Source organism: Cuculus canorus, chromosome 18, assembly GCF_017976375.1.
Source record: "Cuculus canorus isolate bCucCan1 chromosome 18, bCucCan1.pri, whole genome shotgun sequence".
Classification (NCBI taxonomy): domain Eukaryota; kingdom Metazoa; phylum Chordata; class Aves; order Cuculiformes; family Cuculidae; genus Cuculus; species Cuculus canorus.
The window spans coordinates 11731346-11754190 of record NC_071418.1 but is presented as its reverse complement, the minus strand read 5'-3'; the positions used below and the strand labels follow the sequence as shown (position 1 = coordinate 11754190).

General features: G+C 50.5%; 3 protein-coding genes across 4 annotated transcripts; 1 reads left to right on the top strand and 2 right to left on the bottom strand.

Annotated features, from left to right (window-relative positions):
* Positions 1 to 30: 30 nt before the first annotated feature.
* On the bottom strand, positions 31 to 5843 carry RAC3 (Rac family small GTPase 3). The gene is made up of 6 exons (XM_054083609.1): positions 5559 to 5843; positions 2819 to 2890; positions 2472 to 2589; positions 1787 to 1849; positions 1180 to 1339; positions 31 to 1080 (listed from the first exon to the last, which is right to left on the bottom strand). The coding sequence occupies exons 1-6, from the start codon at positions 5591 to 5593 to the stop codon at positions 950 to 952; spliced, it is 579 nt and encodes a 192-aa protein (XP_053939584.1). The 5' UTR covers positions 5594 to 5843; the 3' UTR covers positions 31 to 949.
* Positions 5844 to 6146: 303 nt separating this feature from the next.
* Positions 6147 to 17986, bottom strand: LRRC45 (leucine rich repeat containing 45). 2 transcript variants are annotated; one of them, XM_054083598.1, is made up of 17 exons: positions 17907 to 17986; positions 17116 to 17177; positions 16227 to 16297; positions 15744 to 15931; positions 14745 to 14873; positions 14045 to 14157; positions 13447 to 13505; positions 13254 to 13331; positions 12392 to 12527; positions 12039 to 12116; positions 11786 to 11897; positions 11546 to 11616; positions 10552 to 10644; positions 9859 to 9951; positions 8777 to 8950; positions 8536 to 8683; positions 6147 to 8129 (listed from the first exon to the last, which is right to left on the bottom strand). In XM_054083598.1, exons 1-17 carry the CDS (start codon positions 17983 to 17985, stop codon positions 7933 to 7935), a joined length of 1881 nt encoding a protein of 626 aa, XP_053939573.1. In that variant the 5' UTR covers position 17986; the 3' UTR covers positions 6147 to 7932. The 2 variants fall into 2 exon arrangements, with proteins under 2 accessions (XP_053939573.1, XP_053939574.1); XM_054083599.1 differs by having other exon boundaries at positions 6149 to 8129; positions 15753 to 15931.
* On the top strand, positions 17901 to 22716 carry CENPX (centromere protein X). Its single transcript, XM_054083610.1, has 5 exons — positions 17901 to 18035; positions 18341 to 18392; positions 18460 to 18513; positions 18657 to 18745; positions 18871 to 22716. Exons 1-5 carry the CDS (start codon positions 18012 to 18014, stop codon positions 18883 to 18885), a joined length of 234 nt encoding a protein of 77 aa, XP_053939585.1. The 5' UTR covers positions 17901 to 18011; the 3' UTR covers positions 18886 to 22716.
* Positions 22717 to 22845: the final 129 nt, after the last annotated feature.

Sequence of the window (22845 nt, the reverse complement as noted above, 5' to 3'; positions counted from 1 at the left end):
TAAGGTTTGATCTTGTCACTCTACATGATGATTAGAAATTGGACCTGTCATTCTTCCAACCCTATTCCCCGCCCCCAACCCTTCAGAAACTCTCCCAATTCCATCCAAATCCATAGAGCCTGCCTGCACTTTCAGTGGGAAGGGAAAGAAGAAGTTAGCATACTCCTCATTGCTTCCTTTGCTGTCTTTAGTAGAAAAAAAATAAAACAGAGGCAACAACCACAGTCCTGCTCTGCAGAGACTGGATTTGGGCGGGGGGGGAGGCCCTGCTAAAGGCCGATGGGGGAGCAGCACCACGCTGTCCTGGGGTGCGCACGCACGAAAAGGCAAATACATGGATTGCACAGAGCTGTTCCACTCACTGAGTCAGGCTAGAACCCAGTAAAGCACCTAATGGTTAGTTCTTCTTCTCTCATCTACTTGGACCCCTCCTGGGGCTGTTGAGGATTTCTGTAAGTCTCAGGCACGTATCTGCTAGAGCACCAGTTTGTTAGCTGTTAGCCACAGAAGGCTGGGCAAGGAGACCCTACCACTCTCCCAGCCACTCTTGTCATGCAGCACCATTCCTATCGGCTCCCTCCCCACTCCCACGAGGATCTTCACCAGCAGTTTCACCTGCAGGTTGAAACCAGGTGCTTCCAGGACAGGATGGATGTCTCGGCCCTTTCAGCGTGGAGTTCAGGAGAGCCAAAACAGCCTGTTGTCCCAAGAAGCTACCTTGCCTTCCCCACTGTACCTCCCCTGGGGGCTGCAAAGCCCCCGGCTGGTCTCCTGCCCCCGCTGCCCCTTCACATCAACACTGACGTTAAATCAAAGAGACATTTAAAAAACACTGACTTCGTACATGATGAAGGGCCCTACACATCCCAGCCCCCTCCAGAAACACCCAGCTAATACGCAATCCATCAGAGGACGACAACATGCTGAGCCAGCACCTTGGCCGCAGCCCTCAAAACACAGTACACTTTTTGCCAGGCTTCTTCACGGGCGGTGGGCAGAGCACAGCCCGGATGGCTTCATCAAACACCGTCTTCAAGCCCCGCTGCGTCAGGGCAGAGCACTCGAGGTACTTTACGGACCCTAAGGGAAAGAGAGCTCTGGCTCAACCACTCCGGTCTTGCCAGGACACACCGTCCCTCACCCCAACACCATGGAGATCTGCTGGCCGATGGGACTCACCAATCTCCCGGGCCATGGCCAAACCTTGGGGGTAGGTGATGGGGGCCAGCTTCTTATCACGTAACCTTTCAATGGTGTCCTTATCATCCCTCAAGTCCAGCTTGGTGCCCACCAGGATGATGGGTGTGTTTGGACAATGGTGTCGGACCTCAGGGTACCACTGAAACAGAGAGGCATGATAAGAAAAGTTGCTGTAGCAGGAGAGGCACCACAAGGATGCATTTCCTATGAGGAAGATTTTTACTGCTGTCTGACATGGTGGCAACACCTGAACAGAACAATTTTGCGTACAGTTCTGAATACACTCTGCAAAGAGATTGGTGCAGGTGTACTAATGAAGGTGCTGAGACAGGGAATCCTGACAGCCAGTGCCAGACAGCTGCACACACAGCTTCCCTTAACCCCATTTTAGCTTCTAGGACATCCCTTATCTTTTTCAAGATGCAGATTCAGAAAGGCAAAAACATAGCCAATACAAAGTAAGCTGCTCTTAAAACTGACAGACTGTGGCCTTCGCTTATTGAAACACAACTGCTGGAAATTCTGGGCTTGTAGTTGTGGGGCAGGGGACTTCCCTGGTGTTTCACTCAGGAGGAGAACACTTTACCTTGGCTCTGACATTCTCGAAGGAGGCTGGACTCACGAGGGAGAAGCAGATCAAGAAAACATCCTGTGTGGAAACAAGAGGGTCAGCCGTGTAGAAAGAAACAGTGAGAAAAAATAGAGGGAGGGCGGAGAGGGAGCCTGACCAAGGACAACCTCCTCTCACCCGTGGTGGTGAGAAACTTTTCCCCCTAAAAGGGTGCTAAACCAGTTGAGAGAGGGAAGGAATGGAATGCACGACTTCTTCTTTTCCAATACTGGGCTCTGAATGTTAAGGGCCTGCAGCCATAGATCCCTCATCAGAGCCATAGGCCTCAGCCCTGGTCAGGGGGCCAGGCGGGAATTGTGGCAGCCAGGGCAACACTCTTAGTGTACCCAGCAACCAGCTGTGCCACCAAGAGAGACAGGGAATACGGAACAGGGCTCGGCAGTACAGCAGGCCCACACCAGTCCTTCCACTTGAGCCTCCCTGTGGCATGCACTGCTGTTCAAACACCATTACGAGGCAGGGAATAGAACGAGACAATCTCTTAGGGGAAATACAGTTGTGACACTTCTTAAACAACAGAATTATGGTTACAGCTGCAGGAACTTAGACTTTCCTCAAAGGAAAGAAGCCTGGCTGTCCTTGGGAGCCTCCCTGTCCCCACAAGGGAGCACTTACAAGCCAGTCCTAGCCCAGCACTCACCGTCTGTGGATAGGAGAGAGGCCGCAGCCGGTCATAATCCTCTTGCCCTGCTGTATCCCAGAGGCCTAGGTTCACCGGCTTTCCATCTACCATGACATTGGCAGAGTAGTTATCAAACCTGCCAAGGAAGAGTCCCCATCAGTGACAATCCTGTTGTGACCCACACACCTCTCTCTACGAAATCCAAAGAGCGGTGAATCAGAGAGGACACCACAGTGCCACTCCAGTAGGGACAGTCTGCCTTCCTCACACATAGCCGTACCACTGGCACCCTCCTCATGCCTCCTCACCTCCAAAACTAGCTTTTACAGAGCAAAAAGCACTCAAAGCCCAAGGCCATTACTCACACAGTGGGGATGTATTCTCCAGGAAAGGCATTTGTGGTGTAACTGATCAGCAAGCAGGTCTTCCCAACAGCTCTGCAGGGGATGAGAGTGACAAGCATTAAGGGTACAGCAGGAAGCACTGTAAAACCCACCCTTTCCCCACTCAAAGAAGAGATTGGGTAAAACACTATCATGTGAGAAAACAAACCTTCAGCAGGCTGGAATTCTGGAGCTGCCAGGGACCAGGCCTGCACTCATGACGTGCCCCTTGACTGAGCACTTATGGACCCTGCTTCTCCCATGCCTTTTTTCCACATCCTCAGCCTCAGCAAAACTGGCAAAATTTATTTGTTCCAGGAGCCAAAAGAGAGGGAATAAATTAGGGTTCTGTGCTGGGCTCAACACATCTATAATAATCTAGCAAAATAGGTAAACGGTGAGGAGAAAAAAACGTGCAACAGTACAGAATTATTTGAGCCCCCTCAGATGCAGGAATACAATATTGATAAATACAAAGGGGAAAAAAAGTATCCATAAGCAAAAATGAACTTTTCCATTGACCCTTGTCAGTTTGGAAAGAGATTTTGGTACCAGAAAACACCAGCTCTGGGCTTTGTCAAAGGTGGGAAGGATCATCCAGTGGTGGCAGCCGGCAGGGGCTTGCTGGCTCGGTAAGATCATAAGCATACAAACCTCCATCAGCCCTGCAGGACAGGGGAAAATCTTGATTCTAAGAACTGAGGAGCACTAGGAGTGCGCGCAACTTCTTTACCACTGTGAAGACTGAACTGCAGAGAACCTCACAGAGACACAGACCATGAACTGTGAAAGCTGCCTGTCAGGTGCCCGAGTGAAGCTGAACAGCCAAGAGGGATGGGATGCTCCATCCAGTGCTGTAAAGGCCTCCTCAGGAGTAAGGGAGAAATGCCAGGGCACCCCACAGTCCTGCACGAGGATTACACAAAGCACAGCAAGAACCACTACAGCAACCACAGAATCGTTAAGGCTGGAAAAGATCCCTAAGCTCTTCTAGTCCGACCATCAGCTCAACCCCACCATGCCTACTAAACCATGTCACGAAGTGCCACTGCTACCCATCTTTTAAATCCCTCCAGAAATGGTGACTCCACCACCTCCCTAGGCACCCTGTTCCAGTGTCTGATAACCCTTTCTGGGAAGAAATTTTTCCTAATATCCAATCTGGTGCAACTTGAGGCCATTTCCTCCCATTGTATCACTTGTTACTTAGGAGAAGAGACCAACACTCCCCTCACTACAACCACCTTTCAGGGAGCTGACGAGCGATGAGGTCTTTGAGCGATGAGGTCTAGGACTCTGCTCTTGAAACGTGACCCCTCCCATCAAGCAGGGAACTCCGGTAACTCACAGAACCGCACAGGTATCTACAGCAGAAGTGTTTTGGTATCTGAGTTCATGTAGTCTCTGCACTATCAATCTGGTCTTAAAGCAAAGCACAGATCTGCAAAACTTCAGCTGAAGCCCATTTTCAATGTGCTGTGCTCCCAGCTGTTGCTCTCCCCACCACAACAGGGCTCTGCTGTGTGGGTGGCTCTTTCTCCTCCTCCTCAGTTTGTCCCCACAAGCTCAAACTGGGAAGGCCTCACTCCAAATGTGCATTTGAGAGGTGGCTGCACAGGGAGGTGGAACAACCAGTCCTTGCCTAAGACCAGCTCACATTCAGTTCTCTGTATCTCAGCTCTGTGCTTGCTGTGGTGACTAGAAAAGCAAATGGGAATTATAAGGAAAAATATGCCCTAGGAAAAATTACGAAGCATTAGAGATGTCCCTGTGAAAAGAGGCTGAGTTGAGGTTTTCAGCTTGGAGAAGAGAAAACTGAGGAGACCTTATTGCGGCCTTTCAATACTAAAAGGGGGCTGATAAGAAAGGTGGGGAAGAACTTTTTAACAGGGCCTGTATCAATAGGGCAAGGGGTGATGGTTTTATACTAAAAGAGGAGACGTTTAGATTAGATAGTGGGAAGAAATGGTTTACGCTGAGGGGCTGCCCAGAGCAGTGGTGGCTGCCCCATCCCTGGAGGTATCCAAGGCCAGATTGGATGGGGCTTGGAGCAACCTGATCCAGGTGTCCTGGAGGAGTCCCTGCCCATGGCAGGGGAAGGAACTGGATGGGCTTTGAGTTCCCTTCCAACCCAAACCATTCCACATCCATTCTGCCAGGTTCTCCAGGAGGAGAAGACAACCCACTTGGCTCATCCCCCTTTCTCGGAGAGGGGATTCACAGAATCATTTGGTTGGAAAAGCCCTTTGAGATCATGGAGTCCAACCATACCTGCCCACTCCTAAACCACAGCACCACACCTCCCCATCTTTCCAATCCCTCCAGAGGTGGGGACTCCACCACCTCACAGATGCCTTCTCGGAATAAATGCGGGTGGAAATACCCTCTAGGAAAGAAGCAGGAGGGAGGAGAAGCAGCACATGGCAGTATCAGAAACACATTTCACCTCGCCACACCAACAACAAAAGGACCTGCGAAAAAGAGACAATTTTAGGGAAGACTCCGGGATGCAGCACGCTCGGGCGTTGGAAAAGAGATAAAGAGGGGCTTCTCGCTAATAAAAAACGAGGGGGAGGGTTCAGAAGCCACCGGGTTTCCAAGCAGCGACGGGGAATCGGTTCCAAGCGCCCAAACCAGAGGGAGGCCGGGCCGGGCCGCGACTCCCCAATCGCCTGGTATCGAGGAGGAGCCCTGCGGGACCCCCCGGCCGCCTCGCACTCACCCGTCGCCCACCACCACACACTTGATCGCCTGCATCTGCCCGCGATGGCGGCGCCGCCGCGAGTCCCGCCGCAGTGACAGCCCGCGCGGGCGGGGCGGGGGAGCCGAGCGGAGCCGAGGCGAGAGGAGCCGAGCGGAGCCGAATGGAGCCGAGCGGAGTCGAACTCAGCCGAGGCGAGAGAAGCCGAACGGAGCCGAACGCAGCCGAGACGAGAGGAGCCCAACGGAGCCGAACGGAGCCGAGCGGAGCCGAGTGGAGCCGAGGCGAGAGGAGCCGAATGGAGCCGAACGGAGCCGAGTGCAGTCGAACTCAGCCGAGGCGAGAGAAGCCGAACGGAGCCGAACGCAGACGAACCGGGAGGAGCGGAGAGCCGAGTGGAGTCGAACTCAGCCGAGCCGAGAGGAGGCGAATGGAGCCGAACTCAGCCGAATCTAGCGCAGCCGAGCCCTGCGGCAGGACGTGGCCTCCTCCCTCCTCCCCCGTCTCCCCTTGCCCAGGAGCCGCGGGCGAGCTGCCCCGGTGACCCCTGAGGTGCCCCCAGTGACCCCCGAGCTGCCCCCAGTGAACCCCAGTGGTCCCCGTGGCTCCTGAGCTGCCTCAGTGTCCTCTGAGCGGTCCCCAGTGTCCCCGGAGCTGTTCCAGTGACTCCCGAGCCGTCCCCAGCGTCCTTCGAGCTGCCTCCATGTCCCCCGCAGGGAACGGACCCCGGAGTGCCCCGGGGCTCCAGGGTGAAGCTTTCTTTCCAGTCTGGTTGCGTTGAGCTGCAGGTTTCACCATTACCTGCCCCGAGGTGCTGGGAAAGCTGCCTGTGAGCAGCAAAATTCCTGCATAAGCACCACTTTTGGATTCCTCCACCTCTCCAAATGGAGAACAGCGATCACTCTGTAACGGTGCTGTCTCAAAACAGGCTTTTCTGTTCCCTTACCTCCACCCCTTGACTGGGGCTCTCCTGTCCTTGTGACTGGCACACGGGTTCCCTGCCTCTGCTACCTTAGTTTAGATCCAAACCCTGTAGGCATCCTCGAGCGTACCGACCTGCAGCAGCCCTTCAGCTCCAGGACAGAGTGGCAGGGTCTTCATGAGGGTCAGAGAGCAGCAGGCCCTTCCTCCACATCAGCCAAACATCCAGCTTGGCATTGGCCAGCATCACAGCAAAACCCAAAAGCTCTTTATTATAAAAACAGAGCAAACCCCAATATGAAACAGCAGGAACACAAAACAATCAGGCCACGCAGTTTCATTTCCCAGTTGCCTCTAAAAATACAGGATAGGACGTTCACTTCTCCCACCGCAGACTCCCTACAGAAGCTAATAGGAGGCTCTCATGCTGCTGTCCTGACAAAGGTCTCCTCTGGCTCCGATTCAGACCCTCGCATCCCTTCCCCTTTCTCCATGCTGCATGAAGACTTCTGCAGCCAGGAAAAGGAAGCACTTTCTTCCATTTGTGCAGAAGCAACTCCCCAGTGGTGACTCGAAACATCGCTCCTCTCCTATCTAAGGCCCAGGAAACAGCATTCAGGGCCAGGATCCCGAGAAGCCAGCAGGACAGTTTTACTGTTTGTCATAACGGGATGAAATGCTGCTACATTCTGGCAAGAGGAACTCCAGCCAAGGGCTGCAGATCACACATGAGGAAGCACAGACACTGAGCCCTGACACCTCACCCTTTCTGTGCCGGGAGATGTTGTAGAGGCTCAAACCATGGCTAAAGCCCAGAAAGGATAAGGATCACGACTGCACAGCTGTCCCACTCTGCATAGCTGTTTCTAGACATAATGAAGGTGTATCTACTGCCCACCACCACAGCCACAGGACAGAAGGGCTGGAAAAGCCAAAGTAAGTCCTGACAGCCGCTGCTTCTGTCTGTGAGTATGAAGGCACAGGATGGTAAGGTCTATTTTTTCCAGCAGCTTCCGAACACCGTAAGTAAATGGCTCCTACCTGCAGGAAACTGTAAACACTGCTGCCCATCATTTATCGGGTTTCACCGTGAGCAGCCCTGACATCTAAACAAAAGCTTCAGAGGGATCGCTGCCCAGGGAACATACAAACCCTGGGCAACAACAGGGCGTGCCAACAGATTGGTGCTGTACAAGAGGACACAAAACCCACTTCAAATGCTGTAGCAGAGCAGAGCTCCACATCATGAACGCACACCCAGAAGGCTCCATCCCAGCCACGCATGGCTGTTTTATCCTCTCCTTTATGTGGCCAGAAGCAAGATTTCTGAACAGCACAAGCAATTTTTCCTCTGTTTGCAAGTCTTTGAGTCACTCTACTCTGACAAAAGTGTTCCACTTGGAAAGAAGTGGCTACACCTAAGTTGTTCACCTTCCTCCTGAGAGCAGGTATCAGGATTCTTTAAGCCACACTCTCACTTCCTAGAACTGTGAGTTCCCAAGGGGGAGCCCTGCACGTATGCCATGATGGCATTCTGCAAGAAACTTGCTCGCTGTGCCTCTACTTCCCTCATCCTAGAGATTTCAGCCTCTCTCATTCTCAGCTTCTCCAGCAGCATAGAGATTTCACTTTCTTTGTTCAGCAGTGCCTCGCGGTGATTGCTTGATAAGGCTGTGAAAGAAAAGCAGAAAAAATATTAGGGTGTCCCTAGAATAAATAGGAACAAATGTTATAGGCAGAGCCAAAGGCAATGGAAGCAGAATGATCAACAGGCACACAAGAGAAACTGTGATGCTCTCACATCACAAGATGCTGTGAGAAGTTTTGCAGAGACAAGATGTTACATTTCACTGCACATGGAATCAAAGCATTTTGCTTGCTGTGCAGCATTGGGGAGTTATGAGTTTCAGTCTGTAGAAAATGAGGACAAGAATGGCTGCAAATACATCAGGATGGATGGGCGTACACATAAGCAGAGGAAGCATCACTGGCACCACCTGTCAGCGTAGCTCAGTTCCAGGCTCACTGTAGGGTTAACCTAGTGTTACCATTTCAGAAGCATGAAAAGATCCATCACCTTTCATCTCTCTTTCCAGGGCTGCAATCTTCTCTCTCAGCCCGTCCTGTGCTGTGCGTTCTGCCTGCAAGTGTCCAATCTGCTCCTGTAATTCCACTTTCACTTTATTCACCTCTGTCACTTTCTCCTCTTCTTTACTGTTCATGTCCTGACATACACAGACAAATCCATGAATAACCAAACAACCTCAGCATTTGCTCTGCCCCTGTGGTGACCATGCCTCTACTCCAGCTCAAATCACCTGCTGAAGTTCCTCTAGCCGCCGTTGGAGTCCAACAGTGTGCAGGTTCAGCTGAGTGGCTTTGGCTTGGGCCTCAGCAACCATTTGTTTTTGCTTAAGGCAGCAGTTCTGTGCTTCATACCATAACTCAGTCATCAGTCGCAGCTTCTCTTCTAGCTGTTCCAGTCGTTGCTGCTGTAAGACACAAAGGATAAAGAAAACATGCCAGTCCCATTCCATTCCTGCAAAGGGATTCTCCCCTTTTTGTCCCCAACACAGCAAACCCTTGGTTGAGTCAACTGGCACTGAAGACCAAGCACAGGACTTGGACAAAATAGACACAGCACTTCTCCCTTGCATTCAGGAGTGAATCTGAGCTGCTTTCTGTTGCCAGGCAAAACACTCTCGTGGAGGCACTACAAAGCCCAACTCACTCGCTGAGAAACAGAGGCAAGTCCTTGGTAAAAGCACCAACGCCACTGCCAATGTTTACAACTAATGCTCTGTCTCTACTTCTTCTGTATCCCAAATGGCTCTGAAACACCACGGTATGCAGCTAAGTAACTGCCGTGCCCCGCACAGACACATGTGGCAGCTCTTATGCATCTGTAAGTCAGTAGAGCATTTTCTTTCGCGATGTTACATGTAAGTAAACATTCTAATAGTTGTGGTGTATTTTCCTCATCCCTTGTTCTTTTTCACAGGGTGCTGATGTCATTGCCATTTTCAGAAATTCTACAGTGACTTGTTTTATCCAGCAGCAGCTGCCACTTGCAGAAATTCCTGAGTCCAGAGAAACAGAAGCAGCCCACGAAAGCTGCTGTTAAACATCTCGCTGTTGGCTTCAAAAGTTTGCAACTTAAAATCTGCAATGACAATACCCACACCAATTCTGTTACTGCTGGAAAGAGCAGAGCACGTGGAGATAGCAGTTCCATCCTGAAGACAATTTGAAGCAGACTTTTCAGGACTCCTTCCTCAGAAATCACACTATTTGCAAGCCAGTGAAGCCCAGAGCAGGGAGTTCCCCAGGACAAAACCAGACACAGCCAAATCCACCACTTCCCATAGAGGCAGGGGCCACAGACAGGTCTTGTCCTTACCTCCTCCAACCGTGCCTGATTCCGGACTTTTATTAACTCCTCCTCTGCTCGGCCTCGCTCAGCGAGTGTGGCTGCTTTGACTTGGCTCAGTTCCTGCCACAGAAACATGGAAGATCATCCCAGACAGAGAAGCTGCATCACCACAACACTGACCAGAAAACGTCAGGAGCTTCCACTTGCAGGCTACAACATGACATGTCTGTGTCTCTCACACAGTGGCAGGGAAAACAAACACAGATTACACACCTTTTCTCACCCCAAGACTTCCATTTGAATTCAATGAGAATTTCAGTTATCTGAGGGCATGTAATGGGTGAGGCTTTCCAAAGACGGGGGAATAGAAGGGGCAGTGCTGGATCTAGCTGGGGGAACAGATAAGGATAAACATGCTACACTACTTGGGACCACGTGGGAAACCTGTGAAGTAAAATCCTAGTAAGAATCTAACTACATTAATGGAAACTTTATTTTTGTGCTATCAGTATCTACAAGTTTCTCCTTCGAGCCTTCTCCTTCCTTAGTCCAAAGCATTTAACCTAATTTTAGCAGGCAAACTGCAGTTGTCTTCCTCCCAACAGCACTTGACAATCTTTGCATAGGTCAACAATGGAAGACTCCACAAAGCTCCCCTGGCAGCCTTCTCCTGCCACTGCTACCTGAGCAATCCAGCGTGCCTGGAGCATCCGTTCTCACCTCCTCCAGAGCTATCCTGATGCCCTCCAGCTTCTGGATCCGGTCCTGCATGGAACGCTGACTGGTCTCCATGTGCTGTGTCATATGATCCACCTGCAAAGCAGTAGAAATCACTCACGCAAGCACCATAAAACCACTCCTATATCCAGGCACAGCAGCACGGCCATTCAGCATGACGAAGAGCATCCTCACACTGACCCACCGACAACCAAATAAGAACTCTGACCTCACTTAAAACCCCACTAGGAAACTGTAATATAGATAGAATCTGCCCTCTAGAAAGTAGGTACTTTAGACAGAGATCCCCTCCAGACCAAAATGAAAGATACAGAGTATGAGCTCTCGTCTTCAAGTGGTAGGAGCATCAGAAACTCATTTTCTACTTGCAATGTGGCTAAAATCTTCCTGGGTTATATCCTTCCTTATAAGATCTCAAAATCTTCAGAGAAATCTATTGGTATAATTTTACTTTTGAGAGATTTCATACCCCAGTGAACACCCCCAAGAGAGTTGATCACAGCCTCTTGTCCTGTCCACACAGACAGAATCCCCCTGAAACGTAACAGAGAAGGAACTAGCAAGCAGAGCCCTGTTAAAGAATTGGTTGTATATAGCATGTGTCTTGATGCATTCCATTAATGCATCTTTATTCTAGTGAGCATGACTAGACTTATAAATACATAATCACCTCTAGGCACAGCAAGATGGACACAGGCACCAGCCTCCAAGCCTCTTTTATCGAATCATGTACCACTCTAGTCCATACTTTTGCAAGCTACAAAATCTTATTATACTAGGCAGCAGAGTGCCTTGTGATCTCTCCAGCTAGGCTTTGCTTGTAGAAACGGATTGTTATTCCCACAGCAACTCTGAGTTCACTGATTTTTAAACTTGTTTAAGAGCAGCTGGCAGCAAATAATGACCTCCAGTGGCACCAGGATGTCAGGACCAAAGAGAGACTAATCTCAGGATGCTGCAGAAAGCCTATTCTTACCTCTTTCACCCGAAGAGATTCCATATCGTCAAGGCTTTTTTTAAATCTTTTTTTCTCCACTTCCAAGCGTTCTGCAGATTAAAAGCAGGCATATCACCATTATGGCATTCCTGCTACGCAAGCTGTATTTATGCTCTATCACAAACTATTCCACCCTTTCTCTTTGGCTGCCTTGCACCATCGACTCACAGACAGTAATTCCAACCCATGGGTGTCCACGAGCTGTTTCTGCTCACTCACCCTCAGCCTGCACAGCCCGCAGCTTCAGCTCTGCTCTTGTGTTGGTCAAGTCTTGTTTGACCTGGAACAGCTGATCCTGCTGGGCTTTGCACTTCTTCTCCAACTCATCCACCTAGGAGGAAGTTATCACCACAACAGATTTTCTTTTGCTATTAGCAGAGAAAGTTTGCTGTACACATCAATCAGCAGAGACACAGAGCAGAAGCAAACAATGTCCGAATCCCACCTCCCACCCTTGCACTTGCTTTCCTACCTCGTTTCTTAGAAGCAGATTTTTCTCACTGGCAGCAGACAAGTCACGCCGAAGCTTGCCTTCCCGATCAATACCTTCCTGGAAAGAGAATCAAAATTCTAGACTCACCTTAGTTCTTGCACTGCCAACCTACTCAAATGACTGACAACCTGATCCAAAACACTACAGCTGTTTTCCAGGCCTAGCACTCACCGATCTAATTTACACGTGGAATTTGGTCATGGCAGCTGTAGTTAACCCAAGAGAAGTAAAAATCATGCTTGTCTATCCCATCCAGCATCCCCCAAATCTACACAAACCAGGTACAACCTGGAACTCTGCTCTCAAAACCAATTAGGACTTATCCAGCTCACCTGCTTCTGTTGCTGGAGCTCCATAAAGTGGCGTTCAGCCATGCTGGTTTGGTCCTGTTTTGCAGCATTCAGTAGCTCTCCCAAGTCATGCACCTTCTGCTCAGACAGAGCCAGAGCAGCTTCAGTCATCTGCAGCCTATACAGAGAAACACTTCCCAGAGTCCTTTCTAAGGCAGATACTTACAGGGTGCAAGATGTTAACGGGTATTTGGCGGCAGATGAAATCAGGCTAGCTAAATGAGGAATTTTTTATGCCTAGTAAAAGGACACCGCTTATGTCTGCGCTCACCAGCCTCTGCAAGCAGTGAGTGACCTAGCACTTCTCAGAGCCGGGTGTTCTGATGCCCCATCGCATCTCCCCTGTGTTACCTTGCACGAGCAGTTTTCCCTGCCTGGATCAGTGCCTGTGGTCTAACCACCGTCATGTGAACAGAGCTCTGCACAATCGAAAACTGCTTTTGGGCAGCTCCAACTCCCTGTTCCAAAGCAGGCAATCCTGCTGGTCAGTTCTTCCATACTGGCGGTGTTTCTTGGAAGGTGTTGCCAGCTGCCAGGGGAAGCACGTACAGGCTCTCCCCAGGCTGTAAACTGCATAAAGAACCTGCCCTCATCCCCACAACCATTTTTTCCCCTTTTTACACTCTGCAATTCACTTCCTCTTACACCGATGGACTGTAATTTTACTTAAGAACAGGCATGGCAAACCCAAAGGCCTGATCTGACTTCAATTTCTGGATATACTGCAGAGCTAAAGAAAACAGTAAGTCAGCTGCTCTGCAAGATTACTCCCTTCTTAACAGCTCTGCTCAGCACTTCCTGTGCAGCACAGAACAGTGAGACAGCTCAGGATTTTCCTCCTTACTTGGCTTTCAGTGAATTCATAATAGAGTGCTGCTCATCCAGCGCTTCCTGCAGCTGTCTGACTCGTGCTGTGGCCACCCTGCATTTGCGGGGAAAAAAAAAAGGGGAAAAAAAAGGTAGGTAATTCCTCCAGGAAGTGGAGAAGGCCGAGTTCTGCTATCAAAGAGCAGAAAGTACTCAGAGCTTCACCTCACCTGTCACCCTTGGCTATTTCTTCTCTCTGCTTGTCTATAGTGTCCATCAAATCCAAGAACTGTGAAAAAGGCAACATCAGTGAGGAAACGAACTGCAACAGCTTGAAGCAATGATATCTCTCATCCTTCTCTCCCTAGTGACAGCTGAAGACAGGTCAAGCCACGGAGCACAGAGACTGGAGGTTTGACAGGTTCATTAGCACATCTGAGGTCATCAGCTATAGGGATTCTGCGCCATTAGGTGTCAGAAGGAAAACAGACTCATATTTCTAGGTTTTCACCACTTGGAAAATATCAAACCAGTTGCAAAAGAAGAACTGAAAGCATGAATATGGTTGAAAAAAATCATCAAAATGCCACCAGGATCCAGAGTGAACGTGTTCAGCCAGGCATGTGTCCATACTCATGCTGTCATGAATTTGATTCCTGCTGAGTCTAACTCAGAGGAAAAGACGCAGTTTGCTAAATCATGCTTTGTGCCCACCCGTAAAGATGCACAAGCAGCTTCAGGTACACAATAATCCTGTAACCGAGTGTTTCACGGGGTCACCAAGGGAAAGCTGCCCCATTTGAACTGCCAACATCAGAGACTGCTGACCTGTTTGGTCTTCTCATCCTTCAGACTCAAAACCTCCTTGCTGAGTATGTCTGCTCGGTTCTGGGCCTCACTCAGGATAGCCTGGCAGTGTTGGTTGTGATCCATCGCCTGTTCTGGTGCAGAGAGAGCAGGAGAGCATGCATGTGTTTCTAAAGCAATGGAACAGCAAGTGCTGCTGGGGGAGATAACTCTTGGGATGACACTTGGCTGTCAGAAGCATGAGGACAGTTGCCCTATCCAGGACGGCCCACGTAGAGAGACCACTCTCACCTTACAGAGCCAAGCTGGGGCAGAACGGGAGAGCGGCGAGTGTCACTCTCCTGTGGCTGGGCTGTTGGTTATCCCATTCAGCTCCACCACAGGCAGGACAACGACAAAGGATGTGCTGTATTAGCTATAGCCAAACTTGGCTACTCAGAGGCAAACTAGAGCCCCAAGGTCTCCCACATTCCCAAGGCAGTGTAAGCTCTAAGTCAATCCTAATTATATTTCCCCTCTTGTTGGTAAAAGCAACATCTCCAACCTGATCAGCCCTCATTATAGGACAAGAGGAAGCAAATAAGGGCACTCTGTAAATGTTGCTGAAAAAGGAAGGGGGGAAGAACAGATCTCTTCTGGAGCCACCAGTGCCCCATACCTCTCAAGTGCTGAAATGTGAAAGGAGTTACTGATTCATTCCTGTGCAACAAGCAGCACTCACCCACAGCCTTCAGGATGTCACTAGGAACATTGTTCCCAGCCAGCTTCAGCCTCTTCAGAGTCTTGTTGCTGTGCAGGCAATTCAACAAAGCTCGGCCACCCAGAAGCCCGATATTATTCCAACGCAAATCTATACAGAAAACAAACTTTCACCCTGGAGGTCACACATCCACTGGTAAACACTGGGTTCAAGAGAAACCAGGCTCCTCACACATCTACAGGTGTGACTACCTAGTTCCATGGGGTCTCAGCACAACCACAGGCGAATACCATCTCCCTTTGCAAGATGAGCGAGAGGAAGGGAAAACTACTAAAAAGGAGGAAATGCAAGGTTGAATAATAAGTGCAGTAAAGTGCAAGAAGTCATTGAACTGTAGTTCAAAAGGCACATAAGTCTGCCCCTCACATTTTCATCTCACCAGCTTGCCTTCCACAACCACCATCTATGGGTGAGAAAGAACTGGCACTAAGGGCCACATCTTCCTGAGAGAAATTCTAGCAAAACTTTTAAGGACAAAGCAAATGTGAAGTGGAGGTGTTCAAGGCCAGGTTGGATGGGGCCTTGAGCAGCCTGATTCTACTGGGAGGTGTCCCTGCCCGTGGCAGACGGGGTAAAATTAGATGATCTTTAAGGTCCCTTCCAACTCAAACCATTCTATGATTCTGTAAGTAAGACTCAGAGTCTCATACGGGGCACGTCAACAGCACCACAAATGGGAATGAACCCATTCCCTCCTCCAAGAACAGTTCTGCTTGAAGGACGCAGTCTTCATCTGTGGGTTTGGTTCCAGAGGTTCCAATAACAGTATCCACTCTCTAAGGTCCACGCAGCTGTGACCTCCACACCTCGCACAAAACCTGCAAAGCACTCCAGGCTGATAGAAACTGGGAACAAACTGGGAATGACACTGACCAGTTGGCTGAGATCAGAGCAGGCTGTAACAAACCTCAAGATACACATGTGAGTGCAGGTGTATACATAGGTGTGCAAACAACTCACCACTCCTACCTAATTCCTGAAGGCTGGAATTTTGTTCCAGTGCCAGGGCCAGCTCTCCAGCCCCTTGATGGCTGATCTGGTTACTGCGCAGATCAAGCCGTTGGAGAACACTGTTTGCTCCCAGTCCTTGGCAGAAAAGGGAGAAGCTCTCCTCCCACACGCCAAGGTTGTTCCATTCCAAGGTGAGGCTAGAGAAAATCAGACAGGATTTGAGTTCATGGAATAAATGGATAGTTTCAAGAGCATGAATGCTACCTGGATCATGGTACACCCAGCTTCCCTAACACAGACTGAGGTTCAGAGAGCAGGATGCTGCCATGGCCCTGCATCCTCCGAGAGGGCATCTCCACTTCTCCCTCCCTCACAGGAAATTGCACCACTTGATATTCCTCCTGCCCCAACAAAAAACACCCTCAGCCCTTTTCTAATGTTGTGCTCCATCTGGCACAAATGACAGAAAGAGAAGCAGACACAAATTCTTACCTCCTGATGGTTTTGTTCTTTGCAAGAAGTTTTCCCAAAGCCTCAGCTCCCCCAGTTCGCAGGTTATTTCCCTGAAACAAAAGTCCTAGGTGATCAGTAGGGTACACCCAGTCCCAACACAGCTACCCTATTGGACACCACCATCCCAGCAGAAACACCGATTTCGGTCTGTCAGAGATGGTCTGAGGAACATTCATTTCAGGTACCAGTGTGCTTTCCAGAAAAGCGACCCCCTAGGAGAAGCAGTGGATACACAGACCTCTCACTTTGTGATAAATGTGACAGGTTAGCATAGGATCAGCACCATCCCCGAAGGGATGGAAAATGCTGATTCTACATAAGCAGGACCATTTCAACATATTCCATCAAAATGGACTCAGCTAGCACCAGCACAAATGAGAAGGAAAGGTGGGATGCAGCTCAGGACTGCAGTTCAGTGCCAGAGGACAAACAGAAAGTCACTCTCGCGGCAGAGCGACCATCACGTCTGAAGGTGGACACTTAGTTAGCTGGAAGATACTGGCAAGCTGGACAAACCCTACAAAAGCGCAAGTCAAACAACTAGTAATTCGCTGATTAATATAGAAACTCAAGGAAAAGCCTGCATATGCCTCATCCTACCAAGTGGCAACTGACGAAAGATATACAGCAATAATTTCCTATCAACAAGAGTAACTAAATAAAACTGGACAAAGATGACTTGCAAAGTGACTCTGGAAAATCATGACATAGCGTTAGGGACACCAGGACTGAGTCAACTGAGAACAAGAACTGTAACCAACTTGTAGAACAATCCTGCCCCAGGACCCTCTATTTTTAACTCTGATTAAGCTTGTGCTCCCATTTCCTTCCCTACCTCTTTGTCTTACTTTTATGCAAGCAGACTCACCTTCAGATCTAAAGATTTGACTGTGGTGTTGGAGCAAAGACCATGAAGCAGAATTTTTACATCTGAGTGGAAAAAAACAAAGGCAGTTGTTGGTTTATAGGTGCGTGCAACCATCTGCCCGAGCTGAAAGAGGAAGCATCCTTTCACACAGCCAGCTCAGAGGAAAACATGGTAAAAACTACGGCAAAACACATCCACCACTCCTGGAGAGTGGAGTCCGAACTTCCAGGGCAGGAGATTTTTGTACATTCTTAGAGAAAGAGGTGCCTGGGCACCTATCATTCTATCAGAGGGACATTCTGTCTAGCTTTCAAAAACCACAATGGCTTTGATAAAACTTTAGCTTCCCTTTACCTTTCAATACCTGAAGGGGCTACAAGAAAGCTGGGGAGGGACTGTTTACAAAGGCTTGTAATGAGAGGACGAGGGGCAATGGGTATAAACTGAGGAGGGGCAATTTAGACTGGACACGAGGAATTTCTTCACTATTAGAGCAGGGAGGCCCCGGCCCAGGCTGCCCAGAGCAGGGGGGGCTGCCCCGTCCCTGGAGGGGTTCCAGGCCAGGTTGGATGGGGCTCTGAGCCCCTGACCCAGTGGGAGGTGTCCCTGCCCAGGGCAGGGGTGGCACAGGGTTTAAGGTCCCTCCCAACCCAAACTATTCTACGAAATCAAATCCGTTCCGGTTTTGCAGCCGGAAGCGCTCCCGGCACCACAGGGCCGGCAGAGTCCCGCCCCGTCCGCGGGCTGCGGAGGGCGCAGGGAGCCGCCCCGGCCCCGGTTCCCGTCCCCACCTTCCTCGCTCAGGCCGCGGTCCCGCAGCACCAGCTCGGCCCCGGCTCCGGGCGGGCCCCGCGGCACCCGCCGCTCCATCGCTGCTTCCGGGGCGGGGCGGACCAATGGACGGCGGCGGGATCAAGAGGGTGCGGCGGCGGAGAGAGCGGGATGGGGCTGGGGAAGAGGCCAGGAGCAGAGAGACCGGGATGAGGCGGGGAAAGGGGCTGGGGACCGGTAGAGACCCGGGACGGGGGATGAGAGGGGCTCGGGACTGGGATGGGAGAGACCGAAGGGGGAGCAGAGACTAAGGACCAGAGGAGACCCGGGAGGGGCTCGGCGCCGGGGTCGCCGGGCACCGGGAGAGCGGGAGGGAAGAGACTGGGTTCGGGAGTTGCGGGTGTCTCGGCCCAGTCTGTCCCCGCCGCGCCCACCCGCTCCCCTTTCCCCGCAGGAGACCGTGGACCGGCTGCTCCGCCTGCACTTCAGGGACTCCAGGACCCGAGGTACCGGGGCGGCGGCGGCGGGCGGGGCGGGGATGGCGGGGCGGGCTCTGAGCCGCTCTCCTTGCAGTTAACGGCGACGCGCAACTGCTGATGGCCGAGATGCTGAAGGTCTTCGTGCGAGGTGCGTGCGCGCCCAGCGCTGGGGCCTTCCGCGCCCCAGCACCCACTGCCAGCCTGTGGGACCCCGGGGCTCCGCACCCGGGTCCCCCATCCCCCGGGCTGGGGTCTCCCTGCTGCAGCCCCCTCTTCCCGTTCGCCCTGCAGAGGCAGCAGCAAGGGCGGCGCGGCAGGCACAGGCGGAGGACCTGGAGAGAGTGGATATCGAGCATGTCGAGAAGGTGCTACCACAGCTGGTACGGCCCTGCGGAAGCTCGGATGGGAGGAGGATGTGCGCTGAAGCAGCTTCTTCCCCTTCCCTTTGGGAGGTGTTTCGGGGACCCACGGATGTGCTGATGGCCTCGTTGTTCTCTCCTTGCAGCTCCTGGATTTCTAGAAGCCCCTGATGCACACATTGACGGCCGCAGCAGGGAACATCTGGTTTATCCTCAGTCCTGCTCCAGGAAGGACAGTGTCAACTTTTTCTCTCCCTGCCATTTTGCTCCTGTTTCCCCTCCCCTTCACCAAGTGTGACAAAGTCCCAGCAGCTCTGCTGTCAGAGGCTGCCTTTGATGAGACCACCATGCGCTTGTGGTGGTTTGCCCAGTGTGTGACTGGTTTCCACCTTCCCGTCCTTCCGCAGCAGCCTGCACCTCATAGTGCTGTAAGATGCTGTTGTTTCTCAGCTGATGCGAGAAACAGGCACTGCTTCACAGAGGTGTATGGAAAGACTGAGTAGCTGGGAATGTCGTCCTCACTGCTGGCTCTCATCACCTCGGCAGGCGGCTGCGGCAGGGGCCTTAGGTCCAGCTCCAAGCCCACCTCATGAATGGGTTGTTAACAGGAGTTTGGTCACAGGCTCTTGCCAAAAGCAGGTAACTGATCTTTATTTTATAAATAAACAGTGTCTGTCCCTCCCTACCTTCCAGTGTTTCTCTGGGACTGCGACATCAAAGAACGCTTGGAACCTTTTAACCATTTGATATTCTCAGAAGCCGCTCCCCCTCTGCTATAAATTTGTTCTCACAAAGAAACATCAATAAATTAAAACCGAGTCTCCCTCCCTTTTGTAGGCTCTTTGCTGCAATTAATCATCAAAAGTCAAGTTGCTTCAAAGACTTGCAAAGTTTCCCCCTCACCCACCCTCTCCTCTCAGGCTTTGTAGAAGGACAGAATAACAAACAGCATGTGTGAGAATCCCACATCACGGGAGAGCCTGGCCCCACAGCCGGCAGGGGGGCTGGGGCAGGCTGTGAAATAAGAAACTGTACACATGTAGGCAGGACCCACACAACTGAACCAGCTTTGTTGGGAAATGGATAGCCGTCTGCAGGAAGAGCAGCTGACACCAGCATATCTTAAGGACTACGCGCTCCCCGATGCTGACTACCCCGAGCCTGTGATGGGCAATAGTGTGCAATTCTTCCCCACAGACAGCTGGAGCGGGCGCAGGCTCAGTCAGGCACTCTGCTCTTTCAGCCAAGAGCTGCTCAGGTCTTCATGTGGGACACTGGCTACTTGGAAGCTTTGGCTAACCCCACAATTCAACAGACATTCTTTCCAATGACAGTACCAGCTTCAGTAGTGCCCCATCCCTCTGCACTGCAGCAGCTTTGCCAAGACAACTGTTTGTGCAGCTGTACAACTGAACTGATGAAGGGACTGACCTAGTTCAGCCTTCAGCCCCACAGCCATATGGTAAAAAAGGCAATAGCAAAAAAAAATGCAAGTGATACTACCCTGGAATGCCCAAAAACTCCAGGGATGAATTCAGCTACTACAGCAGCACTGATATTGAAACAGATCTGGCTCCTCAGGTATCGGCACATATTGTTCTGTGGCAGAGTAGGAATCCTTGTAGCAACAACCTTAATGAAGAGCCTGCAGTTTTAAGTATTGGGCCATCTTCTCCCTCTTAAAGAATTAACTCCTACTTTCTTGCCTTTTCCAGATTTCAAATCCTCATCTTTCCCTCCATTCTGACACAGATCATACAGATGTCTCAAAGTGGCTGCCCTAAAAAGGGTGGAGTTCACTTCCCTGACACAAGCATTCTAGACTGAAGAGCACCGCTCATGCAAATGTTAGTAGTAAAGCGATATTTTAATAGCAGCAACAGCTAAAACTAACTCCTCTTTGCATAGGGAAACAAGAATAAAACCTCTGGTCTAGCTGTTGGAGGCAACAATTTTTCATTCTCTTGAAAGAGAAGCAGATTAAATTGGGTTTGATGCACGGTTGAGTTACACAAGGAACAAGCGTGGGCAGAACTGACTCGGGTATAACGTGTGTACTTAGCAATACAAAGTCTCCTGATCCTCACCCCTGTACTTAACCCATTAAATTGCCCCAGTAATAATTATATTGCTGCTTGTGTCTCTACATTCTTCCTTCTGTTCTCCCAAGTCAGGCACTTGCAGGTGACAGTTATGGTGCTAGCTCTTTGTCAAAACTGGTGGCTGTTTAATATCTTTATCAATGATATTGACAGTGAGATTAAGTACACCCTCAACAAGTTTGCAGATGACACCAAGCTGAGTGGTGTAGTTGCCACATGAGAAAGACGGGATGTCATCCAGAGGGACTTGGACAGACAGGAGAAGTCGGCCTGCGAGAACCTCATGAGATTCAACAAGGCCAAGTTTAAGATTCTACACCTGCGTGGGGTCAATCCCCATTTTCAGTACACAACCGGAGACGATGTGAATGAGAGTAGCGCTGCAGGGAAGGACTTGGGGGTGCTGGTCGATGAGAAGCTTGACATGAGCCAGCAACATGCACTCACAGCCCAGCAGGCCAACCGTGTCCTGGACTGCATCAAAAGAAGCATGGCCAGCAGGTCGAGGGAAGTGATTTCGCCCCTCTATTCCTCTCTTGTGAGACCTCATCTGGAATACTGTATCCAGTTCTGGAATCCTTAATGTAAGAAGAATATAGAGCTGTTGAAACGGGTCCAGAGGAGGGCTACAAAGATAATCAGAGGGCAGGAGCACCTTCCATACAAGGACAGGTTGAGAGAGTTGGGGTTGTTCAGCCTGGAGAAGGCTCAGAGGCGATCTTATACGGACCTTCCAGTTCCTGAAGGGGACCTACAGGAAAGCTGGAGAGGGGCTATTCACAAAGGCTTGTGGTGATGGGACAAGGGGGAACAGGTATAAACTGGAGAGGGGCAGATTTAGATTAGACATTAGGAAGAATTTCTTCACCACGAGAGCGGTGAGACACCGGAACAGGTTGCCAAGGGAAGCTGTGGATGCCCCATCCCTGGAGGTGTTCAAGACCAGGTTGGATGGTGCTTGGGCAGCCTGATCCAGTGGGAGGTGTCCCTGCCCATGGCAGGGGGGGTTGGAACTGGATGATCTTTAAGCTCCCTTCTAACCCAAACTATTCTATGATTCTACAATGAAAGTAGCTGAAAAAATCAGGTTGGAAAAGACCTATAAGATCACCAAGTCCAACCGTTAACCCAACACCACTGTGCCTACTGAACTATTTGATGTTGCTTGTGCTCTTCAAAAACCAAGATGAGCACATCTGAAAGCACAGTGCAACTTCCTACCAGCCAGACTGCTTCTGTTTGTTCTAACCCTGTGAATCAGAAACACCAGCACAAACACATCATCACCCATCATGAGCTACGGCTGTGAGTTGGCCCCAGAAAGATCCTGCATGAATTCAGCAAAGAGCTTCAGCTCCCTCCGAATTCTGTGAAATGAATAAGCCTAGCGACATCTGAACCAAGATGCAGACAGTCCTGTGGAGCATAAGCTCAGCCCACGCTTGATCCACTGAAGTAATTAAAGTTACTGAAGTAACCTTATTTTAACGTTCCTTGGTTTGCTTTAGTGTCTCTTAAAGCCTGTCAAGTGCCAGAAGGGCTCACTTTCCACAGGAAGGATTTAGAGCAGCAGCTGTACAGGGCTCTTGCATTCCCTGCTGCCAGTGGCCGCACACATTCCCTGTTTATGTTTCAGTGTCATATAAGGAATCAATCAACATTTTTGGTAAAGCATTCTGCTCCTTCCACTTTGAGTCTCCTTTTTCCTCTTCCACCTTTCTTTCATGCCTCCCCCTCCCTTTGAGTTTCTTCAAAGCATCTGGGAGCATTTGGAAGTAATTAGACCCGAAGGGAAATGTTGGCCAGGCTGGGAGACAATGACAAGTGCCAGGAACCCTGGGTGCCCTTTCTAGCCACTTTGAAGTTCATTCAGATGGTACAAAGCTCCGTTCTGCTTTGTTGAAAAAAAAAATGGGAGGAAGGGAATGAGGCATGACAGGCCCATTGAAAAGGGAGCAGGCTCCTGTGAGCTGACAGAGAAACCGAGTACTGGGGGAAGAGACGTATTATCAAAGAGAC